We start from the raw sequence: 23942 nt of genomic DNA, 5'->3' as shown, positions 1-23942 counted from the left end.
TAATGGTGATCAGTAGGGATGAGCTTCGAGTTCGAGCCGAACAGCGAACAATTTGGGGTGTTCGCGGCAAATTCGAATGCCGCGGAACACCCTTTAAAAGTCTATGGGAGAAATCAAAAGTGCTAATTTTAAAGGCTTATATGCATTTCATTGTCATAAAAAAGTGTTTGGGGACCTGGGTCCTGCCCCAGGGGACATGGATCAATGCAAAAAAAAGTTTTAAAAACAAACGTTTTTTTGGGAGCAGTGATTTTAATAATGCTTAAAGTGAAACAATAAAAGTGTAATATCCCTTTAAATTTCGTACCTGGGGGGTGTCTATAGTATGCCTGTAAAGGGGCACATGTTTTCCATGTTTAGAACAGTCTGACAGCAAAATGACATTTCAAAGGAAAAACAGTCATTTAAAACTACTCGCGGCTATTAATGAATTGCCGGTCCGACAATACACATAAAAGTTCATTGATAAAAACGGCATGGGAATTCCCCACAGGGGAACCCGGAACCAAAATTTAAAAAAAAAAAATGACGTGGATGGTCCCCCTAAATTCCATACCAGGCCCTTCAGGTCTGGTATGGATATTAAGGGGAACTGCGGCCAAAATAAAAAAAAAAAATGGCGTGGGGTCCCCCTCAAAATCTATACCAGACCCTTATCTGAGCACGCAACCTGGCAGGCCGCAGGAAAAGAGGGGGGACGAGAGAGCGCCCCCCCCTCCTGAACAGTACCAGGCCACATGCCCTCAACATTGGGAGGGTGCTTTGGGGTAGCATCCCAAAACACCTTGTCCCCATGTTGATGGGGACAAGGGCCTCATCCCCACAACCCTTGCTAGGTGGTTGTGGGGGTCTGCGGGCGGGGGGCTTATCGGAATCTGGAAGCCCCCTTTAACAAGGGGACCCCCAGATCCCAGCTTTCCCCCTTTGTGAAATGTCAAAAATGTTAAAAATGACAAGAGACAGTTTTTGACAATTCCTTTATTTAAATGCTTCTTCTTTTTTCTATCTTCTTTCTTCTATCTTCCTTCGGTTTCTTCCTCCATCTTCTTATTCTGGTTCTTCTGGTTCTTCCTCCGGTGTTCTCGTCCGGCATCTTCCTCTGCTGCGTCTTCTTATCTACTTCTTCTGGGGCCGCTCCGCATCCATGATGGCATGGAGGGAGGCTCCCGCTGTGTGACGCTTCTCCTCTTCTGACGGTTCTTAAATAACGGGGGGCGGGGCCACCCGGTGACCCTGCCCCCCTCTGATGCACAGGGACTTGACGGGGACTTCCCTGTGGCATTCCCCGTGATGTCAGAGGGGGCTGGGTCACCTGTTATGTAACCCCGCCCCCTTATGACGTCACGGGGAATGCCACAGGGAAGTCCCCGTCAAGTCCCCGTGCATCAGAGGGGGCGGGGTCACCAGGTGGCCCCGCCCCCCATTATTTAAGAACTGTCAGAAGAGGAGAAGCGTCACACAGCGGGAGCCTCCCTCCATGCTATCATGGATGCGGAGCGGCCCGAAAAGAAGATGAAGACAAGAAGATGAAGAGAGAAGCGTCACACAGTGGGAGCCTCCCTCCATGCCATCATGGATGTGGAGCGGCCAGAGGAGAAGAAGATAGGAAGACGCCGCGGAGGAAGATGCCGGACGAGAACACCGGAGAAAGAACCAGAAGAACCAGAAGAAGAAGATGGAGGAAGAAACCGAAGGAAGATAGAAGATAGAAGATAGGAGAAAGAAGATAGAAGAAAGAAGAAGCATTTAAATAAAGGATCTGTCAAAAACTGTCTCTTGTCATTTTTAACATTTTTGACAGTTTTTTTGTGAAATGGTAGGTACCATTTCACACAGGGGGGAGGGCCAGGATCTGGGGGTCCCCTTGTTAAAGGGGGCTTCCAGATTCCGATAAGCCCCCCGCCCGCAGACCCCCACAACCACCAGGCAAGGGTTGTGGGGATGAGGCCCTTGTCCCCATCAACATGGGGACAAGGTGTTTTGGGGGGCTACCCCAAAGAACCCTCCCAATGTTGAGGGCATGTGGCCTGGTACTGTTCAGGAGGGGGGACGCTCTCTCGTCCCCCCCTCTTTTCCTGCGGTCTGCCAGATTGCGTGCTCAGATAAGGGTCTGGTATGGATTTTTGGGGGGACCCCACGCCGTTTTTTTTTATTTTGGCGCGGGGTTCCCCTGAAAATCCATACCAGACCTGAAGGGTCTGGTATAGATTTTGAGGGGGACCCCACGCCATTTTTTTTTTTTACATTTTGGCCGGGGTTCCCCTTAATATTCATACCAGACCTGAAGGGCCTGGTATGGAATTTAGGGGGACCATCCACGTCATTTTTTAAATTTATTTTGGTTCGGTGTTCTGGGGAATTCCCATGCCGTTTTTATCAATTAACTTTTATGTGTATTGTCGGACCGACAATTCATTAATAGCCGCGAGTAGTTTTAAATTACTTTTTTTCCTTTGAAATGTCATTTTGCTGTCAGACTGTTCTAAACACGGGAAACATGCGCCCCTTTACAGGCATACTATAGACACCCCCCAGGTATGAAATTTAAAGGGATATTACACTTTTATTGTTTCACTTTAAGCATTATTAAAATCACTGCTCCCGAAAAAACGGCCATTTTTAAAACTTTTTTTTGCATTGATCCATGTCCCTTGGGGCAGGACCCAGGTTCCCAAACACTTTTTATGACAATAACTTGAATATAAGCCTTTAAAATTAGCACTTTTGATTATTCATGTTTGTGTCCCATAGACTTTAATGGTGTTCGCGTGTTCGAACAAATTTTTTGCCTGTTCACAAGTTCTGGTGCGAACCGAACAGGGGGGTGTTCGGCTCATCCCTAGTGATCAGGAGAATGGTGAGTGAAGGGTTTTTAACCCGCCATTCATGCACATGTTGCCGAAAGAGAGAATTCTGAGTGGGCTGTGGCCCGTATGCGGGTGGAGTAGTTATGCTTGAATCAACCCTGTGTTGTAGCAGGCCCCCTAATGGAATGCGTGGTGACTTGGTCATGTGTGGGCTTACATATATATAATATGACATAGTCACATTTTTTTGTTTATAGCGCAAAAAATTAAAAAAAAGCAGTGGTGATCAAATACCACAAAAAAAGCTCTGTGGTAAAAAAAAAAATGACATACATTTTTTTGGGGTACAGTGTTGCATGGCCACGCAATTGAAAGTTAAAGGAAAAAAAAAAGATGAAAAATAAAAAGCAAAAAATGGCCTGGACTTGAAGGGGGTAAAATATCTGGAGGCTAAGTGGTTAAGGTAGAGTTCTTCTTAATCCTCCCAGAAAGTGAGGTGAATTCATTTTCTTTCGGCAGGACCCTATAAAAGGTTTGGGTGGCGCGTAGCATAGGGAGAAGGTAGATGGGAGTAAAGCTGCCTGGAATAAAGGACATGTAATGTGAGGATAAGACAAATTCTTCTAACCCCAGGATGAACACCTCTGATACCGGGAAATGGCACAGGTACACTTCTGACTTGGAAAGGATTTATCATATGGGCATTATTACTTGCCAAAGACTGTTATATATTTAATACCTCAAGCATTTAATAAAATAGAGTTGCATTGCATTGCAATTCCGGTCATTCAATGGATTACTGTTATCTATGAAAGTGTGAGTTGAGACAGCACAGTTAGGTCAAAGCACCTTTCATTTCATGTATGACACACACAGTGAGATGCTGGATCTGGATGAGAATTAAAGTGGTGTAAACCTGGTCGGTTGGGCCTGGTGGTAGCCAAGGGACAATGTCACCCTTTTGTCAGTGAATGTCACAGAGGCCTCAGGTGTTCGACAGACTCTCCAAGCCCTATCCTGTAACCACTGAGAAGACACAAGGCCTCCCGCCGGAAGTGTTCCCAACCGTTGTGGGTTGTTGTTATTGGGAACCAGGAGAATGGTGAGTGAAGGGTTTATAATCTACCATTCATGCACATGTTGCAGAAGGAGAGGGAGTTCTGTGGAGGCTGTGGACTGTATACAAGCGGAGTAGTTGGGGCTGAGTCAGACCTGTGTTGTAGAAGGCCCCCAATGTAGTATTTGGTCAAATTGCCTATATGTGAATTCCCAAACCTTCTTAGTTTTGTCTGAGAGTTTGCATGTCAGGGTAGCTACAGGAAGGTCCTGCATATCAGCAGAGCCACCCTATAGGAAGATATAGCAGCATCATAGACTTTTTTTGAAAATAAACTGCAGACACATGCTGCAGAGACAAAGGGAAGAGCAACAATAGAAGGATATAGGTATAGTGATACATAATAAATATATTAACAAGGATTTAACAACAATTTAATTAAAACGTACAGTATCTAATCGCTAATGCTTCCCCTGACAGGAGTTGTGTTTGATACCAGCTTCATCTCCTTTTCACCCAACTGCTCCTTAGCATAGATAAGGTTTAGACAACCCAAACGTTTATGCTGCAGTGCTTGCACATGTAGCACCCTCTGCCTAGGTGCTAGAGGTACATTTTTGGAGAGTATGGGTGAATTTAGGCAGGCATAGCTGGAAGCTAGGCCTGTTTGTTTTGATCTGAGTGGGCTGGGAGTGGCTCAGAGTAGGCTGGGGACTGACAAATAGCATCTGGCTTCTAGAGGATTCTAGAAGGGAGGAGAGGAAGAGAGGTGGAGCTGTCTGAGGTGTCTCAGGGAGCCCTGACCGATCCCCATCTAGGATTGGCAGGGTGCTGTCAGGGCTGGGCTCAGCCCTTCCTTCTCTGAGCTGGCCACTCAGCTGTCTGCTAATTGTCAGCTCCCATCTCTCTCCACAGTTACCCAGCTGTTGTTGATCCTGCTCATCAGTCCTGCCTACTTAAGCCGTCCAGTTCGGAAGAGCTCTGCCTTCGCCTTGGTCACATCACAAGAAACTATCTCCTGCATTCCTGTTTAAAGACTGGCTTTGCTGACATCCCTTAAGGCTACAGATCCTGCTTGCTGTTCCACTACTTTGATCCCTGACTCCTGGCTTGGCTGACGATCCGTTCCGGTTACTGAACTTTGGCTATGTTTTCACTACGTTTGTTCTTTTTACTTTTATTATTAAACAAGTGTGATTTAACTGTACTTCTGTCTTGGTCTGATTCATGGTTTTTGACAGGTGAAGGCCTCCTTGATATACCCAGGGTCAGCCCAGCTGGGGAGGAGTTGTCGGGTGGAAGAACTGAGGTAGGCTGTTGGGGCCTTTGAGGGCACTCTCCATTCTAGGGGGGTGACCTTGGGCCTGGGACTCGGGTGCGGGAAGGATCCCTTCAAGAACGCTTGAAGGGTCTGGACAGTAGGCACAGCAAGGAGTCAGAGAGGACAGCAGGGGCTAGTACTGCCGGGCAAGTCTTCAGAAGGGAACCATCTGTGTGTGTGGCCAGGAGGGTGGGTGAGTGACAGGCATAGTCGGGAGGACTGGGGAGACACACCTGAGAGGACAGGGAGTGTGCAGTCTGGGATGGGTGCAGAGCCAACAGCAAGGACTGTGATGTCACAGGCAGTGGAGTCGGGCAGCTGCAGCCAGGAGGGCTGGCAGGGCCTGAAGAGGGCTTACTGGGAGCAGTAGTCCACCATAGGACAGCTAGCACTAAAGATTTCCTATTACATTTTTGCTAAATAAAGGGGGCCCGCGGTCCCTGCTTGCAAATGGCCATTACTAAGGCCTGACTGAGTCAGTGTTGGGCCTAACCACGTGCTAGCTATGCCTGGAGTTAAGTGATGTGCTGGAGCGAGAGAGAGAAAGAGGGAGTAATGCCGCGTACACACGATCGGACTTTACGGCATACTTGGTCCGGCGTACCGGATTTCGTCGGACAATTCGATCGTGTGTGGGCTCCAGCGGACTTTGTTTTATCAAAAGTTTGAAGGACTTAGATTTGAAACATGTTTCAAATCTATCCGACGGACTCGAGTCCGGTCGAAAAGTCCGCTTGTCTGTATGCTAGTCCAATGGACAAAAACCGAGGCTAGGGCAGCTATTGGCTACTGGCTATGAACTACCTTGTTTTAGTCCGGTCGTACGTCATCACATACGAATCCGTTGGACTTTGGTTGATCGTGTGTAGGCAAGTCCGTTCATTCAGAAAGTCCGTCATAAAGTCCGTTGAAAAGTCCGCCGGGCAAAGTATGCCGTAAAGTCCGGTCGTGTGTACACGGCATAACAGTCTGCAAGCAAGTGTTGTGCTTCAGTAGACTGGAGCTGTTAAGTAAGAGAGGAAGAAACACCCATGCAATGGGATGCATGTAATGGAGTAAAAAATGTTATTGGAACTGCTGCCAGTACCGATTACTTCCACTAGGTGGAGTATGATATGAGAAAAGGAATAGAAGTAGATATGGCGCTGTTCCAAACCTGATGGATTCAGGTGTGCTACTCCCTTAGTGGGAGGGCGGTATAGAGTGGGGAAGATTATAGAGATGTTGCCTATTCAGTGAGTGTCTGTACAGTGCAATTGTGCATAAAGGTCCTAAATGTGCATAAGTCAAATTGGTTACCTGACTTAATAAAGTGCAGTGTGTGCTCTAACTTAATCCATACAAATATCTATATATATATCCATGAAAATGAAAATTAAAGTGCAATATTCATATGATCAATAACATAAATCAATGGTATAAATATAAAGTGCTGATGTGAACAAACGGATGAACTTATTAATATATACAATTAGGTGCTTTCAGTGCCGTTTCCTCACTCTGACGTCATCTGGAGCGTGGAGAGTGACGAAACGCGTAGAGCGGAGTCAACATATAATTGTCCCAACTGATTGAATTACAAACAACCTATTGTTCATTCTACTGGGCATCCCATATATTCCCATCCCTATCCAAGTTCAAATACCTCAATAAAAATACAAAACAAACACGTGGACAGTTCATTGTCTCAAAAGTGACTGGGAAGTGAATGTCGGGCTGGTCAGGGTGACAGGTGGGCCACAACTTTCAGCTGCCGCTACGGGGGTACCGCTACACAAATTTTAGGGTGCGTGCACACCTGCGAATGCACTCTGCCTCTGAATAGTTACGAAACCCCCCCCCCCCCCGGGGGAGACAGTCTCATTGAAAGCAATGGGAGGCTGCTGGCTTCCGCAGCTAATTGCTGCCACACAAATGTGTGTTCTGTGCATGAGTGATTACCTGTGAGTAGCTGTGATTAGTTGCAGGAACAGGCTGCCTCCCATTGTTTTTAATGGGGCTGCCTCCTGCAGTCAATCGTAGGAGCCCCCGCTAGGGTTCTTTCATGTAATCAGAGGCAGGGTGTATTTGCAGGTGTGAATGTACCCTTTCAGTGTTAGTCAACCATTTGTCTGAACTCGTTCCATGCTACATTCCATGTGTGTGCTGCAAAGATCATTCGTTCATATTGAGGGAAAATCTTTTGTGGAGCTAATAGAGGCACCCATGGCTCAAACTTTTTTTCAATTAAGCATGAAATTTTTTTTTTGAGTTTTGTAATGAAGCCTCAACTCCTGTTCTTGAATGTCGGGTTCAAAGAGGTTACTAGAAATCTGGCACTTGCTACACTTTCAGTTTCCGAGTGTGCATAAACCTTTGTTTTTTTTTTATTATTTCAGAAATACTGGGTTTTTTATTAGACATAAAAGCTCCATTTGGAGATAAGGCAGTCAAAGTCATCAAAGCAATTAAAACAAAACCACAAGTTATACTCATCTTTTGCTGAAAGCAAAGAAAATACTTGTTTACGTCCAGGTACGGAAGAGCATTTGAATTTTTACATGTGGCAGTGTTGGTTTTTGGCGCAGTGCTGTGATATGGAGTCAGGGAGCCAATCAGCCCTCAGTAAATGCCAACTAAATATCTGATTGGAGCTCACACATGGCTGTCTTTTCTTACTTCTAGCAGCTGCATAGAGCAGTAAGTATGTGCTTCAGGGGATGGGAAACTTAGGTGAACCAGCTGCTTTGTATTCCCCTGAGTTAAAGAAGTTGTAAAGTCAGAAGGTATTTTATCTTAATGCATTCTATGCATTAAGATAAAAAGCCTTCTGTGTGTAGCAGCCCCCCTCAACACCCTTAACACTTACCTGAGGTCTCACTCTGTCCAGCGATGTCCACGAATGTCTCAGCCATCCGAGATTCTCCTTTCTAATTGGCTGAGACACAGCAGCAGCGCCATTGGCACCCGCTGCTGTCAATTAAAGTCAGCTAGCCAATCAGGGGAGAGAGGGGGAGGGTCCCGGCTCAGGCTCGGTGTCTGAATGAAAAGAGGGAGCTGTGTCTCCGCTCGGGTGCCCCCATACCAAGCTGCTTGCTGTGGGGCACTGAACAGGAGGGAGGTGCCAGGAGCACAGAAGAGGGACCCGAAAAGAGGAGGATCTAGGCTGCTCTGTGCAAATCCACTGCAACAGAGGAGGTAAGTATAACATGTTTGTTATTTTTATAAGAAAAAAAGGAGCCTTTAGAATCACTTTAAAAATTAAAAAAAAGAAACACTTGCGGTACATCTTTTCAATACCTGCACATTTCCCATATTTAGTCTCAATAAAGTCCAGAACAATAGCTGTTGATTCTGCCAAAAAGCCAGTGTGCTCCTAACTTACTGTAGAGAGCTTACCACACAGGTATACCCAGAGCTGAGAAGGAACGAAATAAGCAGAGGGCATACATGACTGGGTGGAAGGGGAACCAGGAGAAGGGGATTAATTATATTAACGCGGAGTTCCACCCAAAAATGGAACTACTGCTCTAAGCACTCCTCGCCCCCCTTGCATGCCACATTTGGCATGTAATTTTTTTTTGGGGGGGGTGGGTAACTTCTTTTTAGTGAGACTTCCTGTCCCACTTCCTTCTTCCTTTTCTCAGCTTCCTTGGCAACTCCTCCTCACGCCCTAGGCGGCCCCTCCTTGCCAGCAATCTTCTGGGGCATGTCACAGGTCCCAGAATATTGACTGGCCAATAGCATAGCGCAGCGCAACTCGCACATGCACAGTGCGCGCCCGGCCATGAAGCCGTAAGCTTTTACGGCCGGGTGCCCACAGTTGCTATGACAGCGCCGCGGAGAGGACGGGAAGAGGACAGGGAGAGGAGCGAGGCTCCGGGCGCCTGCATAGCTGGACCGTGGGGCAGGTAACTGTCTGTTTATTAAAACTCAGCAGCTACACTTTTTGTAGCTGCTGACTTTTAATAAACTAAAAACGTGTGGAACTCCGCTTTAAATGATGTGGTCAGTACTGATGCTTACCTGTTAGGTCAAGTTGATGAGGTGATTGGGAGGAGCAGGAGAGTATCGTTCTAGGTAGGAGTGGTTTCACTTGCAGAGAAGAAATCGTCAGAAGAATGTTACTCCCTCTGGCCCTATTTTTTCAGGTAGTACTGTTATACTTCTTTTGTTGTTCTTTTGCGGTTTGGGTTCCTTGACGGGGGTCTAAACCTGATATTCTTGGTAAAACATTGGGAACACAACTTCGGTATGGCGTCCTCTAGTTGGTACAGTTTAATTCATAGTGACCGGGTAATGGTAAGACCGGTGGGAGTCTGAGGTCAGCTGGGTTAGTCCCAGAGGTGGTGTTTGGTGGCTGGGGTCATAACTTTGCTAACTGGTGCCACAGGCACCAAGTTTAGTTATATGGTACCGTCAAGGACCTGCAACCATTGTTACCTGTAGACATGTGCATGATGAAGAAATTGGTTTCATTTAGATTCCTTAATCTAGTTATTTAGTTTAGTTAAATTAATTTGATTTGATCAATTCATATTCTGGATTCGTAGTCAGAATTTGTATTCGGAATTAGTTTTGTCTTTTTTTTATTGTCTTTGAATTTACCGTCTTTTTTCAATTTGAAATGTTCAAATCGATAAAACTGGAATCGGTCAAAACGAAAATGTTATATTTATTTTCGATTCGAATGTGGCAAAGTGAAAAAACAAAAGAAAAATCTTCGTCAAATGATTACAATGATTCTTTAAATCACCTTTGGCTTAACAAAAACAGCATTATTTTGAAATGGTAAATAAAGTAAAATTTGAATAGAATTTCAATTAGAATTTCGGGAATTCGGACGAATTTCTTTTCGGTATTCGGAGCATTTGGTAAACTTTGTTTATACTGTAATCAAGGTATTATATCCGAATCCCCGAATAACAAAAAATTTGTCTGAATATTAATTCAGAACTAAACGAACCGCACATGTCTAGTTACCTGAATTGATATGTTTATTGTTATGTTTTGTAATTTATAAGCTCATGTTTAATAAAAGCCTGATTCAGCCATTTAACTCCAATTACTAGTATTGTGATTTTTCCTAGGGGTTATACGAAGGTGTAGTTGTGTGCAGTTTTGGGTAAGAGGTCAAGTATGGTGGTGAGCTCTGATCTACCCTGGTCAAATGCCTATGCTGCACTGAATTCCCAAGCAGCCTTGTCAGTACTGACACTGAGTTCTCCCCTGTTGGGACTACAGGACGTCCCCCCTCTCTTCATTTCATGGTGATGTTCTGTAATCCAGAAGGGTAAACTTAGGCGGGCCTGAAGGTTTTCAGTGCAGCAGGTGCAGCTTTTTCAGTTACAGTACTGTAGGAGCTTAATGAATTTCTGGCAGATCAACAGGTATTTTGCTGTACTTGCAAATTTTTTTAAACAGACAAAACATAGGGAAATGTGCATTTATTCCAGAGAGCTAATGAATATGTTTTTTTTCCAGAGATACAAATCTAAATAAGGGATACTTATACATCATTCAGAAGTAAGCATGCACAGCCCTAGTTCTCTTTAAGACTGCAGGTTTGATAAGCATTTTGTTACAACAGTGAAAGAAGGGAGATGGCTGTGCGGCAAAGTTTACTTTGCACAGAGTTGCTGACTTGTGACGAGAATGTACTGCAGTGCAGGGTACTTGACTGCAGCACTCCAAGCATTCCCACAGTCTCTCTAGTACTGTTACAAAAACCCACATTTCCAGAATCATTCAGGCAGTGCTACACTCACAGCACAATGCAGCATGGTAAGATTTAGTTTCTCTGAGCTATTAATGGCTTTAGATGGATAAAAAAAAAAAAAAAAAAAGCTTTCCTAGAATGCTTTGTAAACACACTTATCCAATCTATGGGCAGCAGAAACAGACGGGTAATTAGAATGCATCTAGGTGTTCTCTTTAAGCTTTTAACATCGTATGCAAATTGTTAGAATGTTTGTACTTTTTCCTTTTCATCTGCTCTCTGCAGCTTCTCTTTCTCTTTTCTTTGTTTTTCTCCTTGCTCTTCTTCTTGTCGCCTCCTGGCAGCGATGGCAGATTCTAATCTAGCGGCTTCCTCCTGGTGTGCTCTCCACTGAATGACCTAAATGGGATACAGAAAAGATTTCAGGAACATATAATAGCTTAGACATAAATCAAGTGAAATATTTCTTAAAGGTGCAGTCTATTTTGCAATAAAAGTTTGCATCTAAGGTACACTGTACCACATTGCAAAAAAAAGAAAAAAAGTACCTCCTGCATGCTTTAGGTCTTCCAAACCATGGGATACTATTGTGTTCAGTACTCAACCAGGTCACCTGGTTGTGCTCCCTTCTACCTCCTACTCTCTGCTCTTGGCCCATCACAGTGGGAGGCCTCATTGGTCAATTGTAAAGTGCAGGAGGAGGTGGGCCAGATGCTTGGACAGGGCACATGGCTAAAAATGAATAACAGGGCACCCTGGGCTTTGTAGACAATCTAAAGTGGGTATAGAAAAGAATCACCCTCCTTTAAAATAATCACATTGTGTTGCTTTGCAGCCTGAAATTTAGACAGGCACAGTTTTTGTTTTATCCAATTGTATTTACTCAGTAAAACTTAGAACATTTCAGTGAAAGATATAACACCAAAATGTCAGAAAAAAATAAAAAACAGATTCACCGAGTTGGAAAAAGGATTACCCCCTCCTAAAAATGACTTGTAAACTCAATCAGGCGTAGCTAATCACCTTCTCAATGGCACACAAAGCCATTTGACTTTCAACTGTGATCAGCTGTGGTGATTTTGAATAGCTCAGCATGAAAAGAGCTTTCATGGAGCATTTCAGTTCCTGGGTAGTGCAACTGAAGCAAACAATCAACTATGGGTGGGAAGGCACTGTCAAAAGATCAAAATAAAGTTGTGGACAGGCACAAGCCAGGAGATGGATAAAAAACATTTTAAAGGCTTTATCAATGCCTGGAAGTCTATTATTAAGAAGTGGAAGGTATTTGGTACAACACAGACCCTCCCTGGATCAGGACGTCACTCCAAACTGGATGAAAGAGCCAGGAGGAAACTGGTGAGAGAGGCTACCAAGTGGCCTACACCAATTCTGAAGCAGTTGCAGGAATATATGACAAAGAGTGGTCATTGTGTGCATGTGACAACATTATCACAAATTCTCCACAAATGTGGCTTGTATGGGAGGGTTGCAAGAAAAAAGCCACTTCTCAAGAAAGGCCACATGCAGTCACAACTGAGCTTTGCCAAAACGCACCTTAAAGATTCTGAGGCCACATGGAAAAAGATGTTATGGTCAGATGAGACTAAAATTGAATTATTTGGCCTCAACACCAAACGATATGTCTGGCAGAAATCCAATACAGCTCACTATCCCAATAACACCATTCCTACAGTAAAGCATGGAGGTGGTAATATCCAGTTATGGGGGTGTTTCTCTTCAGCAGGGACTGGAGCACTTTTCAGGATAGAAGGAAAAATAGATGGGGCAAAATACTCTCAAATTCTCGGGAAAATCTGAAGCACTCGGCCAGAAAGTTGTCAATTAGCAGAATGCTTGCTTCCAACATGACAATGAAACAAAGCACTCAGCAAAAATGACCACACAGTGGTTGAAGGAGAATAAGGTGAATGTCCTTGCATGACCTAGTCAGAGCCCAGACTTAAACCCCATTGAAAATCTATGGAATGACTTGAAGACTGCAGTCCACAAATAATCACCATTAAATTTAACTGAACTTGAGCAGTTCTGCAAAGAATAGTGGGCAAATATTGCAAAGTCTAGATTGGCAAAGTTAGTAGAGACGTATCCCAACAGACTAACGGCTGTAATTAAAGCAAAAGGTGGTTCAGTGGTATAGTGGATAGCACACTCGCCTAGCAGTAAAAAGGGTCGCTGGTTCTAATCCCAACCACGACACTATCTGCCTGGAGTTTGCATGTTCTCCCTGTGCCTGCATAGGTTTCCTCCAAGTACTTCGGTTTCCTCCCACACTCCAAAGACATGCTGGTAGGTTAATTGGCTTCTGTTCAAAATTGGCCCCAGTATATGAATGTGAGTTGGGGACCTTGGATTGTGGGCTCCTTGAAGGTAGGGACCGATGTGTGTGTGCGATGTATGTGTGGAGCGCTGCGTGAATTGATGGCGCTATATGGGTACCTTAAATAAATAATAATATAATAGATGAGCATCTTAATGAGACACAATGTACAGGGATAGGGAGAATTGTAGACACTCACTCAGGATGGACTGGTGTCTTTCTTCAACCTTACTAACTATGTAACTATGGTTCAACAAAATACTGACACAAGGATGTGATCCTTTTTCCAACTCAGTGATTCTGTTTTTGAATTATATTTATTTTCTGATATGTTGGTGTTATATCTTTCACTTGGATGTTATAAGTTATGCGTAAATACAGCTGGATAAAACAAAAATTGTGTACGTTTTCATTTCTGGATGTAAAGCAAAAAAATGGGATTATTTTAAAGGGTGGGGGGTGGGGAATTTTCCTATACTCATTGTATGTAAACCCTGAATAGAGCAGCAGACATCTGGAGATGCCCGCTGTATAATTTTTGGCATACCAATGGCTTGAGTTAGGCAACTTTTAAAAACCTACTCAAGGCAAAGATTAACGGCCCTAAAATTGAACCTTGAACCAAAATGTAAGGCCAACTAAATAATTTAAAAACAGTGCATTATACATTTATAAAAAAAAATCACTTTGTCCAATGGTGCCTGGGCAAGTGTGGGGTCACATTCCCCTATGGTGAAATCCTGGGAATGCCAGGGGTCCCAAATCTCACAAGAAGATGTTCCAGCAATGTGCAGGAATGTCTCCTCCTGAGAACTGGTATCCTCAGCATTCCCACGTTCTTGTGGGAAAGATCATTATGACACCGTCTTATAGAAAATGAGTATATTCTTGCAGCATTAGGGTTTGTTCTCAAAGGCATAGACAGTGGTGCTTACTTAGCAAGCACCAACAATACCCGCTGAGCCCCTTTCTGAACATCAGGTCTTAGCAAGCATCACCAACTTCTGCCAAGTCCCTTTCCGGACATCAGGTCTTAGCAAGCATCAACAACTCCTGCCGAGTCCCTTTCCAGACATCAGGTCTTAGCAAGCATCACCAACTCCTGCCGAGTCCCTTTCCGGACATCAGGTCTTAGCTAGCATCAACAACTCCTGTGATGCCCCTTCCCAGAGGTCAAGTCTAAAAGACAGGCTCAGCACACACTTGACCTATCAAAGGTGGCTTCACCTTGAGTCACAGATTACAACAGAGAGTGGATACTGCTCTCCACTACACATACTGTAGGCCCCAAAGTGAATTTCATTTTTATTTTATTTTTGAGGAAGGGGAGGGTTTAAAAATAGTTTAAAGTAAATGTTACAAAAATAAGTGAAAATAGTTTCTCGCTGAAAATGTGCTGTTATCGCTTTGCACCAAGTGGATTTTCAAAATGAAACTGGACTGTCAGGTAAACAAGCTAAATAAACAGATCAAATAGATATATAGAAACTGTTATTTGAGATTTAACAGACCTGTCAAATAGCACATCCCTATCCGGCAGGGCAGGGGACCTAATTTTTCTCAGCTGTAGCTAAAGTGTTCCTAGACCCACTACAGTAAAATCAGTAAAGCATGCTTGTTATACTCACCGTGGAACCTAAGAGGTTAATCCTTTGCATTGTGTAAAAAGGCTGCTTGACCCTGGCTTCTCTGATCCTCCCCTTCTTCCACTGTCCTCTAATACTTTCCTGATAAGTCTATGGAGTCAGGCTGAACATGCATAGTTTGGTGTGTATTGCCAGAGAGGTTTTTTTTTTTTTCTTGCGAGAGTGCATGTGATCAGCACAGGGCCAATCAGCACTGTCCAGACAGAGGGCCAGGGGTCCTGCAGCCTCATAGAGCAGTCAGAAAACTCCTCCTACAAGCTTTAACCAGTGCTCGGCCAGACACTGATAGAAGTCACAAGACTGTTATATACTGCTGATGAGAAGTTATTTAGCAGTTTATATTTACTAAAATAATTGCATTTCCATGCTCTGTGTACCGTGGGAGACCAGATATAGTGAATGCAGGGTCCTGGGTTTAGTAACACTTTATGTAACATTTAAATATTTAGCCCCTCCCCAGGCTGTGATTGGACTGTGAAAGGAGAAGCAACAGACAAATGACAAATGAGTTGTCATTCTGCTCTCTCCTCCTATCAGCATGCCTTTTGTTATCACATAAGTACCACAGCACCTCGCACCTCCACCTTGTAGTCTGAGCTTTGATGTATGAGGGATTGCAAGTCAAATTCAGGTACTTACACTGCTTGCATTTAAAATAGTATATTTCATTATGTATTAATGAAAACAGAGCTGAATCCATTTGTGTAGCTCAGCTTTTAAACAAAACATGATTATAAATTATGATTTGAAGCAAATTTGAAGTAAATATCATATCACCTTATACCTCAATGGATGTATAAATAAGCTGTTCACTATTTTACAATTACAACTCTATAGCACAATGATATTTGCCCCCTCCCCTCACCCCCAGCACATCTTATTCTATACAGACTTCTAATGTTCTAAGATCAAAGATAGGCATTGTGATCAGTGATGCTGCCTTACTTTAATCAGGAAGGATGAGGGAGAGGGAGGGTTCTGCTCTGATCATCACTCCATCTATGGTTCCTGCATCAATCCCGAGACATTTGTTCCATCACTGATGATTATAGCCACTTGGTTTCACTCAAGTAACTGAGTACCAGGCCTGAAATAGCTATCACTAAATGAAATGGAGAGGAAAAACCTTTGCTATGAGCTAAATACCTGATGTGATAAGTCTGTATTTACACAACAATGGTTGATTTACTAAGGTTGGATTCACATATACGCGTGTCCAGTTTTGGTGCAGTGTCCCGTGCGGTTTACATTCAGCGGTTCAGGTGCGAATTCGACACTGCAATCGCACCTGAACCAGATTGAAAAACGCACAGGACTCTTAAAATTTGCACCACAATCGGCCCACATATACAGTGAGAGAAAAAAGTATTTGATCTGATTTTATACGTTTGCCCAATGACAAGGAAATAATCAGTCTATCATTTTAATGGTAGGTTTATTTTAACAGTGAGAGACAGAATAACAACTATCTTACTAAAAATATCCAGAAAAAGCATTTTAAAAAGTTATAAATTGATTTGCTTTTTAATGAGTAAAAAAAAAGTATTTGACCAATTTGCAAAACATGACTTAGTACTTGCTGGCAAAACCCTTGTTGGCAATCACAGAGGTCATCATTTTCTGGTAGTCCTGACCAGATCCCTTGGGCCGGAGTACCCCCTCCCCCTTCATTACCTCTTATTAGTGTCCACCTGTGTTATAGGAGGAGTCTTTATAGATCTCCCATAAAGAGGAGTTTGTCTCCCATGGTTGAGTGTAGGGCCCACTGATAATGGGGTACTTTGACGGAATAGTGGGCTTAGCACTATATGGCCATATGGTGTAACCAAATCCCCATATTTTTGAATATGTTAAAATAGCCTTGCAGGATTTAAATGTCATTTTGTATGTGCGCGCTTTAATCTATTTTGGTTTTGTTTCTTGTAGTTGGCCACCAGGTTTGCACACATCTCAGGAGGGATTTTGTCCCACTCCTCTTTGCAGATCCTCTCCAAGTCATTAAGGTTTTGAGGCTGACGTTAGATAACACGAGCCTTCAGCTCCCTCTACATATTTTCTATGGGATTAAGGTTTAGAGACTGGCTAGGCCACGCCAGGACCTTATTGTGCTTTTTCTTGAGCCACTCCTTTGTTGACCTGGCTGTGTGTTTTGGGTCATTGTCATGCTGGAATACCCATCCACAACCCATTTTCAATGCCCTGGCTGAGGGAAGGAGGTTCTCATCCAACATTTGATGGTACAAAGCCCCATCCATCATCCCTTTGATGCGTTGAAATTGTCCTGTCCCCTTAGCAGAAAAACACCCCCAAAGCATAATCTTTCCACCTCCATGTTTGACGGTGGGGATGGTGTTCTTGGGGTCATAGGGAGCATTCCTCCTCCTCGAAACACGACGAATAGCGTTGATGCCAAAGAGCTTGATTTTGGTCTCATCTGACTATAGCACTTTCAGCCAGTTCTCCTCTGAATCATTCAGATGTTCATTAGCAAACTTCAGACAGGCCTGTACATGTGCTTTCTTGAGCAGGGGGACCTTGTGGGCGCTGCAGGATTTCAATCCTTCACGGCGTAGTGTGTTACCAATTGTTTTCTTGGTGACTATGGTCCCAGCTGCCTTGAGATCATTGACATGATTCTCCCGTGTAGTATGATCATTGAAACTCCAAGAGGTGAAATCCTGCATGGAGCCCCAGACCGAGGGAGATTGACAGTTTTGTGTTTCTTCCATTTCATCAATCGCACCAACTGTTGTCACCCTGTCAGAAGACTAGTAGACCAGACTGTGTGGACTGCACAGAGATAACCCAAAACACATGTAAGTGAATAGTGATATTTATTAAAATAGGTGATAATTAGAAAATACAAAAACAGTAAACAACCAACCCAACAAACCCACTACAAACAACAATATCTACAGCAAGGGGCAATACCGGAATCACAGATGTCAGCCAGGCCAGGGCAAGGGATATACCAGAGACATAAACGTTTAGCCAAGCCAAGGTCATACACAGGAAGATCAGTAAATGAGGGACAGGGAACCAACAGGACAGAGAGGGGATGGATTGGGCTGAAAGGTACAGGAACACTGAAGGGATCGGGTCAGGATAAGCTCGGGCACAAGGTCAGATGCAGGTTCAGGATCGGGTAACAGGCGAACAAGGTCAGGGCTCAAGGAGAGAGATACCAAGGCCAGCATATGAGGGCTTGCCGGGTATTTATAGGACTGACTGTGATTGACTTCAAGTCACACCTGAGCGCAGGGAGTGTTGTCTGCTCCATACTGCCAGGATCCATCCGCTGGTGGACGTCAGTACTGCGGCCAAAAGATGAAATGACACCAGCAAGGAAATATTCTCCTGACAGTTCAACACTGCCAGGAGACACCTGCTGGTGAACCCCAGTACTGCATGCCAAACGATATATCTTGCCAGCGGACGGATCCTTTACTGACACACCCTCTCACCATGCTGCTTGGCGATGGTCTTGTAGCCCATTCCACCCTTATGTAGGTCTACAATCTTGTCCCTGACATCCTTGGATAGCTCTTTGGTCTTGGCCAAGGTGAAGAGATTGGAATCTGATTGATTGCTTCTGTAGACAGGTATCTTTTGTAGAGGTAACAAGCGGAGATTAAGAACACTCCCTTAAAGAGAGTGCTCCTAATCTCAGCTCGTTACCTGTATAGGAGACACCTGGAAGCCAGGAATCTTGCTGATTGATAAGGGATCAAATACTTATTTAACTCATTAAAATGCAAATTAATTTATAACTTTTTTGAAATGTGTTTTTCTGGATATTTTTATGTTCTTATTCTGTCTCTCACTGTTAAAATAAACCTACCATTAAAATTATAGACTGATCATTTGTCAGTGGGCAAACGTACAAAATCAGCAGGGGATCAAATACTTTTTTCTCTCACTGTATGTGAACCGGCTCCATTGAACGCCAGTCTGGTTCACATGTTCTGCGAATCAGATCCGGTTTAAAATGCATCCTATTCGCATATATGTGAACCGAGCCTAAAGCCTAGTACACACTATCAGTTTTATTTTCGTTCAACCCAGCGGGCTGAACGAATAAAAAACGGAAGGGTTTGGGAAGAGCCACTGTACTAACAATCTGATGTTAGTATAGCGATTTCCTCGCTGAGCTATTGTGTTCTGACAGGGGGAAGACCCCCCCCACCAGAACATACCAGTCAGCACTCTCAGCCATTTTGTTCACGCCCCTTCAACAGAAGCCGGATGTTCATCCGGCTTCTGTCGGACCGGTTGCCATACACATGGGCAGATATTTGGCCTGTGTGTACCAGACTTAACGGCAAATAGGCTTTTCACTTTGCAATGGAATTTGCACATTGCAAGGGAATTCCGCCTTAACTTGGATGTGGTGAAAATTCACTTTGCAAAAAATACCCAATCATGTGCAAGGGAAAAAAAACATTCTTTTTTTGGATTGGATGATGGAAGTCAGCAGAGTTTCACCTCATTCACTAAACTCTGGGAAAAATTTTCTTTGCAAAGCAAACAGCCTATTTGCCTTTAGTAAATAAACCGCCAATTTCTCTTAGCCTACCCCAAGACATTAAAACAAAAAAAAAACAGGGCACCCATCTAAATGCAGTAATAAGAATGATATGCAAAAAAAGGAGATTTCCCAGGAACTGGGCTGCCCATCTACTAATCTAAAATTTCTAAAAAGAAGTATGGGGTTGTTTTTTTTCCCCTGAATTATACTTACCTAGGTGGATGCAGAATCTTATACAAAAATAGGCTGCGCTGCTATAAATAAGTGAGTGTGGTCATGAACCCTTTATGAGACCATAACATATGCACCTAAATGTGAAACAATAAATAATATGGAAAAAAGATGATGATACCTGGAACATACATAAATAACCACAAATGGATGACATATAGGGTTAATCCTTGTATATATATGCAATCAAACACTAGGTGAGTTGAACAAGGTCCTTATATAAAACGTTCCTTTGAAAAAAATTGTCCTTCACCACTAAAATTAAAAGCATCAATATGTTGGTGAAAAATAAAACACCACTCCTCCGCTGATATGAAGCATGCACTGTTGTCACCCTGAAGGACGTGAAGACAGGAAAATTCCTCCACCAAAAAAAAAAAACGATCTGCCCCTTACCAGATATTATGATCTCTTGTTTAAGGAGATCATATATGCAGGTGACTGTGTCCCCCAGCCACTGGGTCTTTAATCGAAAATATGGCTCCAAGGGTCACCTCTCAGGGGGTCCGCTAGATGTTAAGCTGGCACTCACATCCCAAGAATGAAAAAAAGAACTCCATAGCGTAATTCTGACATTTATTGGTAAAAAAATCAAAAGAAATGCACTTACAGTGTTGTGGATTTAAAATCGCGTGTATACACAGAACAATGCCGGCCGGCTCACAGCCGGCTCACAGCTGCTGCCCGTCGCTTCCGGGATCAGCGGTGGATGGTGGTGACGTCAGCACGTCGCTCCTCCCTACGCCGTTTCGACAAACTTGTCGTCTTCCTGGGGCACTTGCCCCAGGAAGACGACAAGTTTGTCGAAACGGCGTAGGGAGGAGCGACGTGCTGACGTCACCACCATCCACCGCTGATCCCGGAAGCGACGGGCAGCAGCTGTGAGCCGGCCGGCATTGTTCTGTGTATACACGCGATTTTAAATCCACAACACTGTAAGTGCATTTCTTTTGATTTTTTTACCAATAAATGTCAGAATTACGCTATGGAGTTCTTTTTTTCATTCTTGGGATGTGAGTGCCAGCTTAACATCTAGCGGACCCCCTGAGAGGTGACCCTTGGAGCCATATTTTCGATTAAAGACCCAGTGGCTGGGGGACACAGTCACCTGCATATATGATCTCCTTAAACAAGAGATCATAATATCTGGTAAGGGGCAGATCGTTTTTTTTTGGTGGAGGAATTTTCCTGTCTTCACGTCCTTCAGGGTGACAACAGTGCATGCTTCATATCAGCGGAGGAGTGGTGTTTTATTTTTCACCAACATATTGATGCTTTTAATTTTAGTGGTGAAGGACAATTTTTTTCAAAGGAACGTTTTATATAAGGACCTTGTTCAACTCACCTAGTGTTTGATTGCATATATATACAAGGATTAACCCTATATGTCATCCATTTGTGGTTATTTATGTATGTTCCAGGTATCATCATCTTTTTTCCATATTATTTATTGTTTCACATTTAGGTGCATATGTTATGGTCTCATAAAGGGTTCATGACCACACTCACTTATTTATAGCAGCGCAGCCTATTTTTGTATAGTATTTTGCAATGGAGGTTGTCTCACATTTAGGGTTGCAGCAGCATTAATTTTTTTCTTCAGTTTTTCACAGATTTAGGTTTTTCGCTTTTTTTGTTTATCGAATACTTCATAGGGATAGCGCAGTATACACCTTTTGGTTTTGGATGCAGAATCTGTCAGCCGCCAAATCTAACACTAAGAACCGAGCGATCAAGCACCGCTGATTGCTCAGTTCTCAGAGCTCCCTGAGCAGAGAGCTGAGGACTTTCAGTTACCAGCTCTCTGCTCTGTCCTCCCCCCCCCTCCATGCTCACTGGAGCACTAGGCAGTCGAGGGGGCGGGGGGCGGCCTACCTCAGGCTCTCAGTGGCTCAATAAAAGGCTGAGCCGGGTGCCGGTCCAGGCATGTGGGTGGATCCCGACTTTATTGTCACGATCTTGCCCGCGCCTGGTCCAGCTCTGTGATGTCAGCTGACAGCAAGCTTCAGCCTGCTGTCTGCTGAAAATTTGTCACAGGAGTGCAAAACAAACTGCACAAGCTTTGGTTGTACTTCTCCTTTAAAGTTATCATTATTATTACATGTAAAGGAAAAAAAAAAAGGCGAATAGCCGCCTAATCACATACCTCAATATACCATTATATATTAAAGTCTGCTGAATCTGAGCATCCTCATTTGATTGTTGCTTAGCAAAAGACATACATCAGTACCAGCAGTAAGGTCTATTTCAGACGTGTAGTTTGGGGGGGGGGACGAGCAGCTAAGCTGCATTTTTACTGACACCAGCCGCCCAACCAAACTGTTACAATACAACCAGACAGGGCTGTACACGTACCGCGGCCACAGCATTTATAGCTTGGGCCTCAAAGACTGACAAGGAACACTGATTGTCAAACTTGCCCATTGAGTTCAATAGCGCCATGCTGTAACTGTGTGCAATACACACGATTGTGGCATGGTAGTGCGGCATTATAGGGTTAAATCAGGTGGTGAGAAGGCAATATAACACCTTTCACCACCTGTCAAATGCTCGGCAAATGTGGATTGCTCTTCAGAGAGCACCACACTCCGCTAATATGAAAAACAAACATTAGTCTTGGTAATGTTCTATGTGTTTCAAGGAAAGGCCCAGTACTTGAAATGTGTTCCTGCTAACAATAAAATGTATTGTTCTCCATACCCATCTGCGTTGTGCCAATCACTCTTGCTGAATACAATGATCATCCTTGTGATTCTATTCAATTCATCCAGATGTTATTTCTTGTACAGACATCGTTTTTTTATCAGCCACTATCAAGGTGAGAAGTTCAGATTCAGAAGACTGTATATTATAATTTTATACAAAGTCATCCGCTTAGGCAGCGCTCCATTGTCTCTTCTTACAAATAGGGGAGCAGTTTGAAGAAATGTATGATTTTCGATCACTTTTCATCCAAGAAAAACTGGATTTTGGCGGCGGATTTTAATGAAAAAAAAATATAGTAGTTTTTTTCTGTGTGTTATATGTACAGGGTTCAAAAGTAACTTTTTACATTTTTTTTACAGTCAGACAAATATGAATAATACAGTTTTGCATATAAAAATGTTGTATTCTCATTTTTAGCCATCTGGTGGCAATTCAAGATTTTGTTTATTTTAAGCTATCCTTTACCTTATCTGAAAAAAGCCTGATGTTTAAAGAGCTCAGTAGCTTAACCCCTTCATGCCTAAGCCTTTTTCTGACACTTGCTGCTTACAAGTTAAGATCCGTATTTTTCCCTAGATAACTACATATATATATTTATATTAGCAGAGACCCTAGAGAATAAAATGGTGATCGTTGCAATATTTTATGTTACACTGTATTTGGACAGCGGTCTTTCAAATCCTATTTTTTTTGAAGCAATATACCTTAATGAATTAAAAAAAAAAAACAGTAAAGTTAGCACAATTTTTTTGTATAATGTGAACAATGTTACACCGAGTAAATGGATACCTAACATGCCATGCTTAAAATTGCGCACACTTGTGGAATGGCAACAAACTACAGTACTTAAAAATCTCCATAGACGACGCTTTAAAAATGTCTACAGGTTACCAGTTTAGAGTTACAGGTGGGGTCTTCTGCTAGAATTATTGCTCTCACTCTAATGATTGTGGCGATACCTCAAATGTGTGGTTTGAGCACTGTGGGTTATTTACGAAAGGCAAATTCACTTTAGTGCAGTCGCTGTAGATCTGATAGGGACATGCAAGGAAAAAACAGCATTTTAGCTTGCACATGATTGCATGATAAAATCAGCAGAGATTCCCCTTATTTCAGACCTTCCCCTCAGATCTACAGCGACTGCACTTCCAAGTGCACTTGCACTATGCGCTCGCTTCTGTGTGCGAGCACGGAGGGATGGGGCGCTTAAAAAAAAATTTTTTCGTATTTTATTTAAATTTTTTTTACACTGTCCCCTTAAAAAAAAAAAAAGATCACTTTTATTGCTGTCACAAGGCATGTAAACATCCCTCGTGACTGTAATAAGCAGTGACACGTACTCTTTATGAAGAGATCTGGGGTCTATAAAACTACAAATCCCTCCTCTGCACTTTCAGTGTTTTTGAATGCTTTTGATTTTTAAAACCTGCCAATGGCACTTAAAAGCATTCAAAACGTCAAGTTTGGCTTTTTCGAACACTGATGCCCTGTACACACGATAGGATTTTCCGATGGAAAATGTGTGATAGGACCTTGTTGTCGGAAATTCCGACCGTGTGTAGGCTCCATCATACATTTTCCATTGGAATTCCCGACACACAAAGTTTGAG

General features: G+C 43.3%; 1 protein-coding gene across 1 annotated transcript in view; it reads right to left on the bottom strand.

Annotated features, from left to right (window-relative positions):
• The window catches only part of CCDC148 (coiled-coil domain containing 148), a 420305-nt gene that overhangs the window by 50529 nt on the left and 345834 nt on the right, over positions 1–23942 (bottom strand). Inside the window, exon 11 of the mRNA XM_073634118.1 lies at positions 11142–11282. Coding sequence (XP_073490219.1) covers positions 11142–11282 — 141 coding nt within the window. The remainder of the gene's footprint in view (positions 1–11141; positions 11283–23942) is intronic.

This window comes from Aquarana catesbeiana, linkage group LG06 (genome assembly GCF_042186555.1).
Source record: "Aquarana catesbeiana isolate 2022-GZ linkage group LG06, ASM4218655v1, whole genome shotgun sequence".
Classification (NCBI taxonomy): domain Eukaryota; kingdom Metazoa; phylum Chordata; class Amphibia; order Anura; family Ranidae; genus Aquarana; species Aquarana catesbeiana.
The sequence above is the reverse complement of the archived record's forward strand: the minus strand, read 5'-3'. Positions and strand labels throughout refer to the sequence as shown.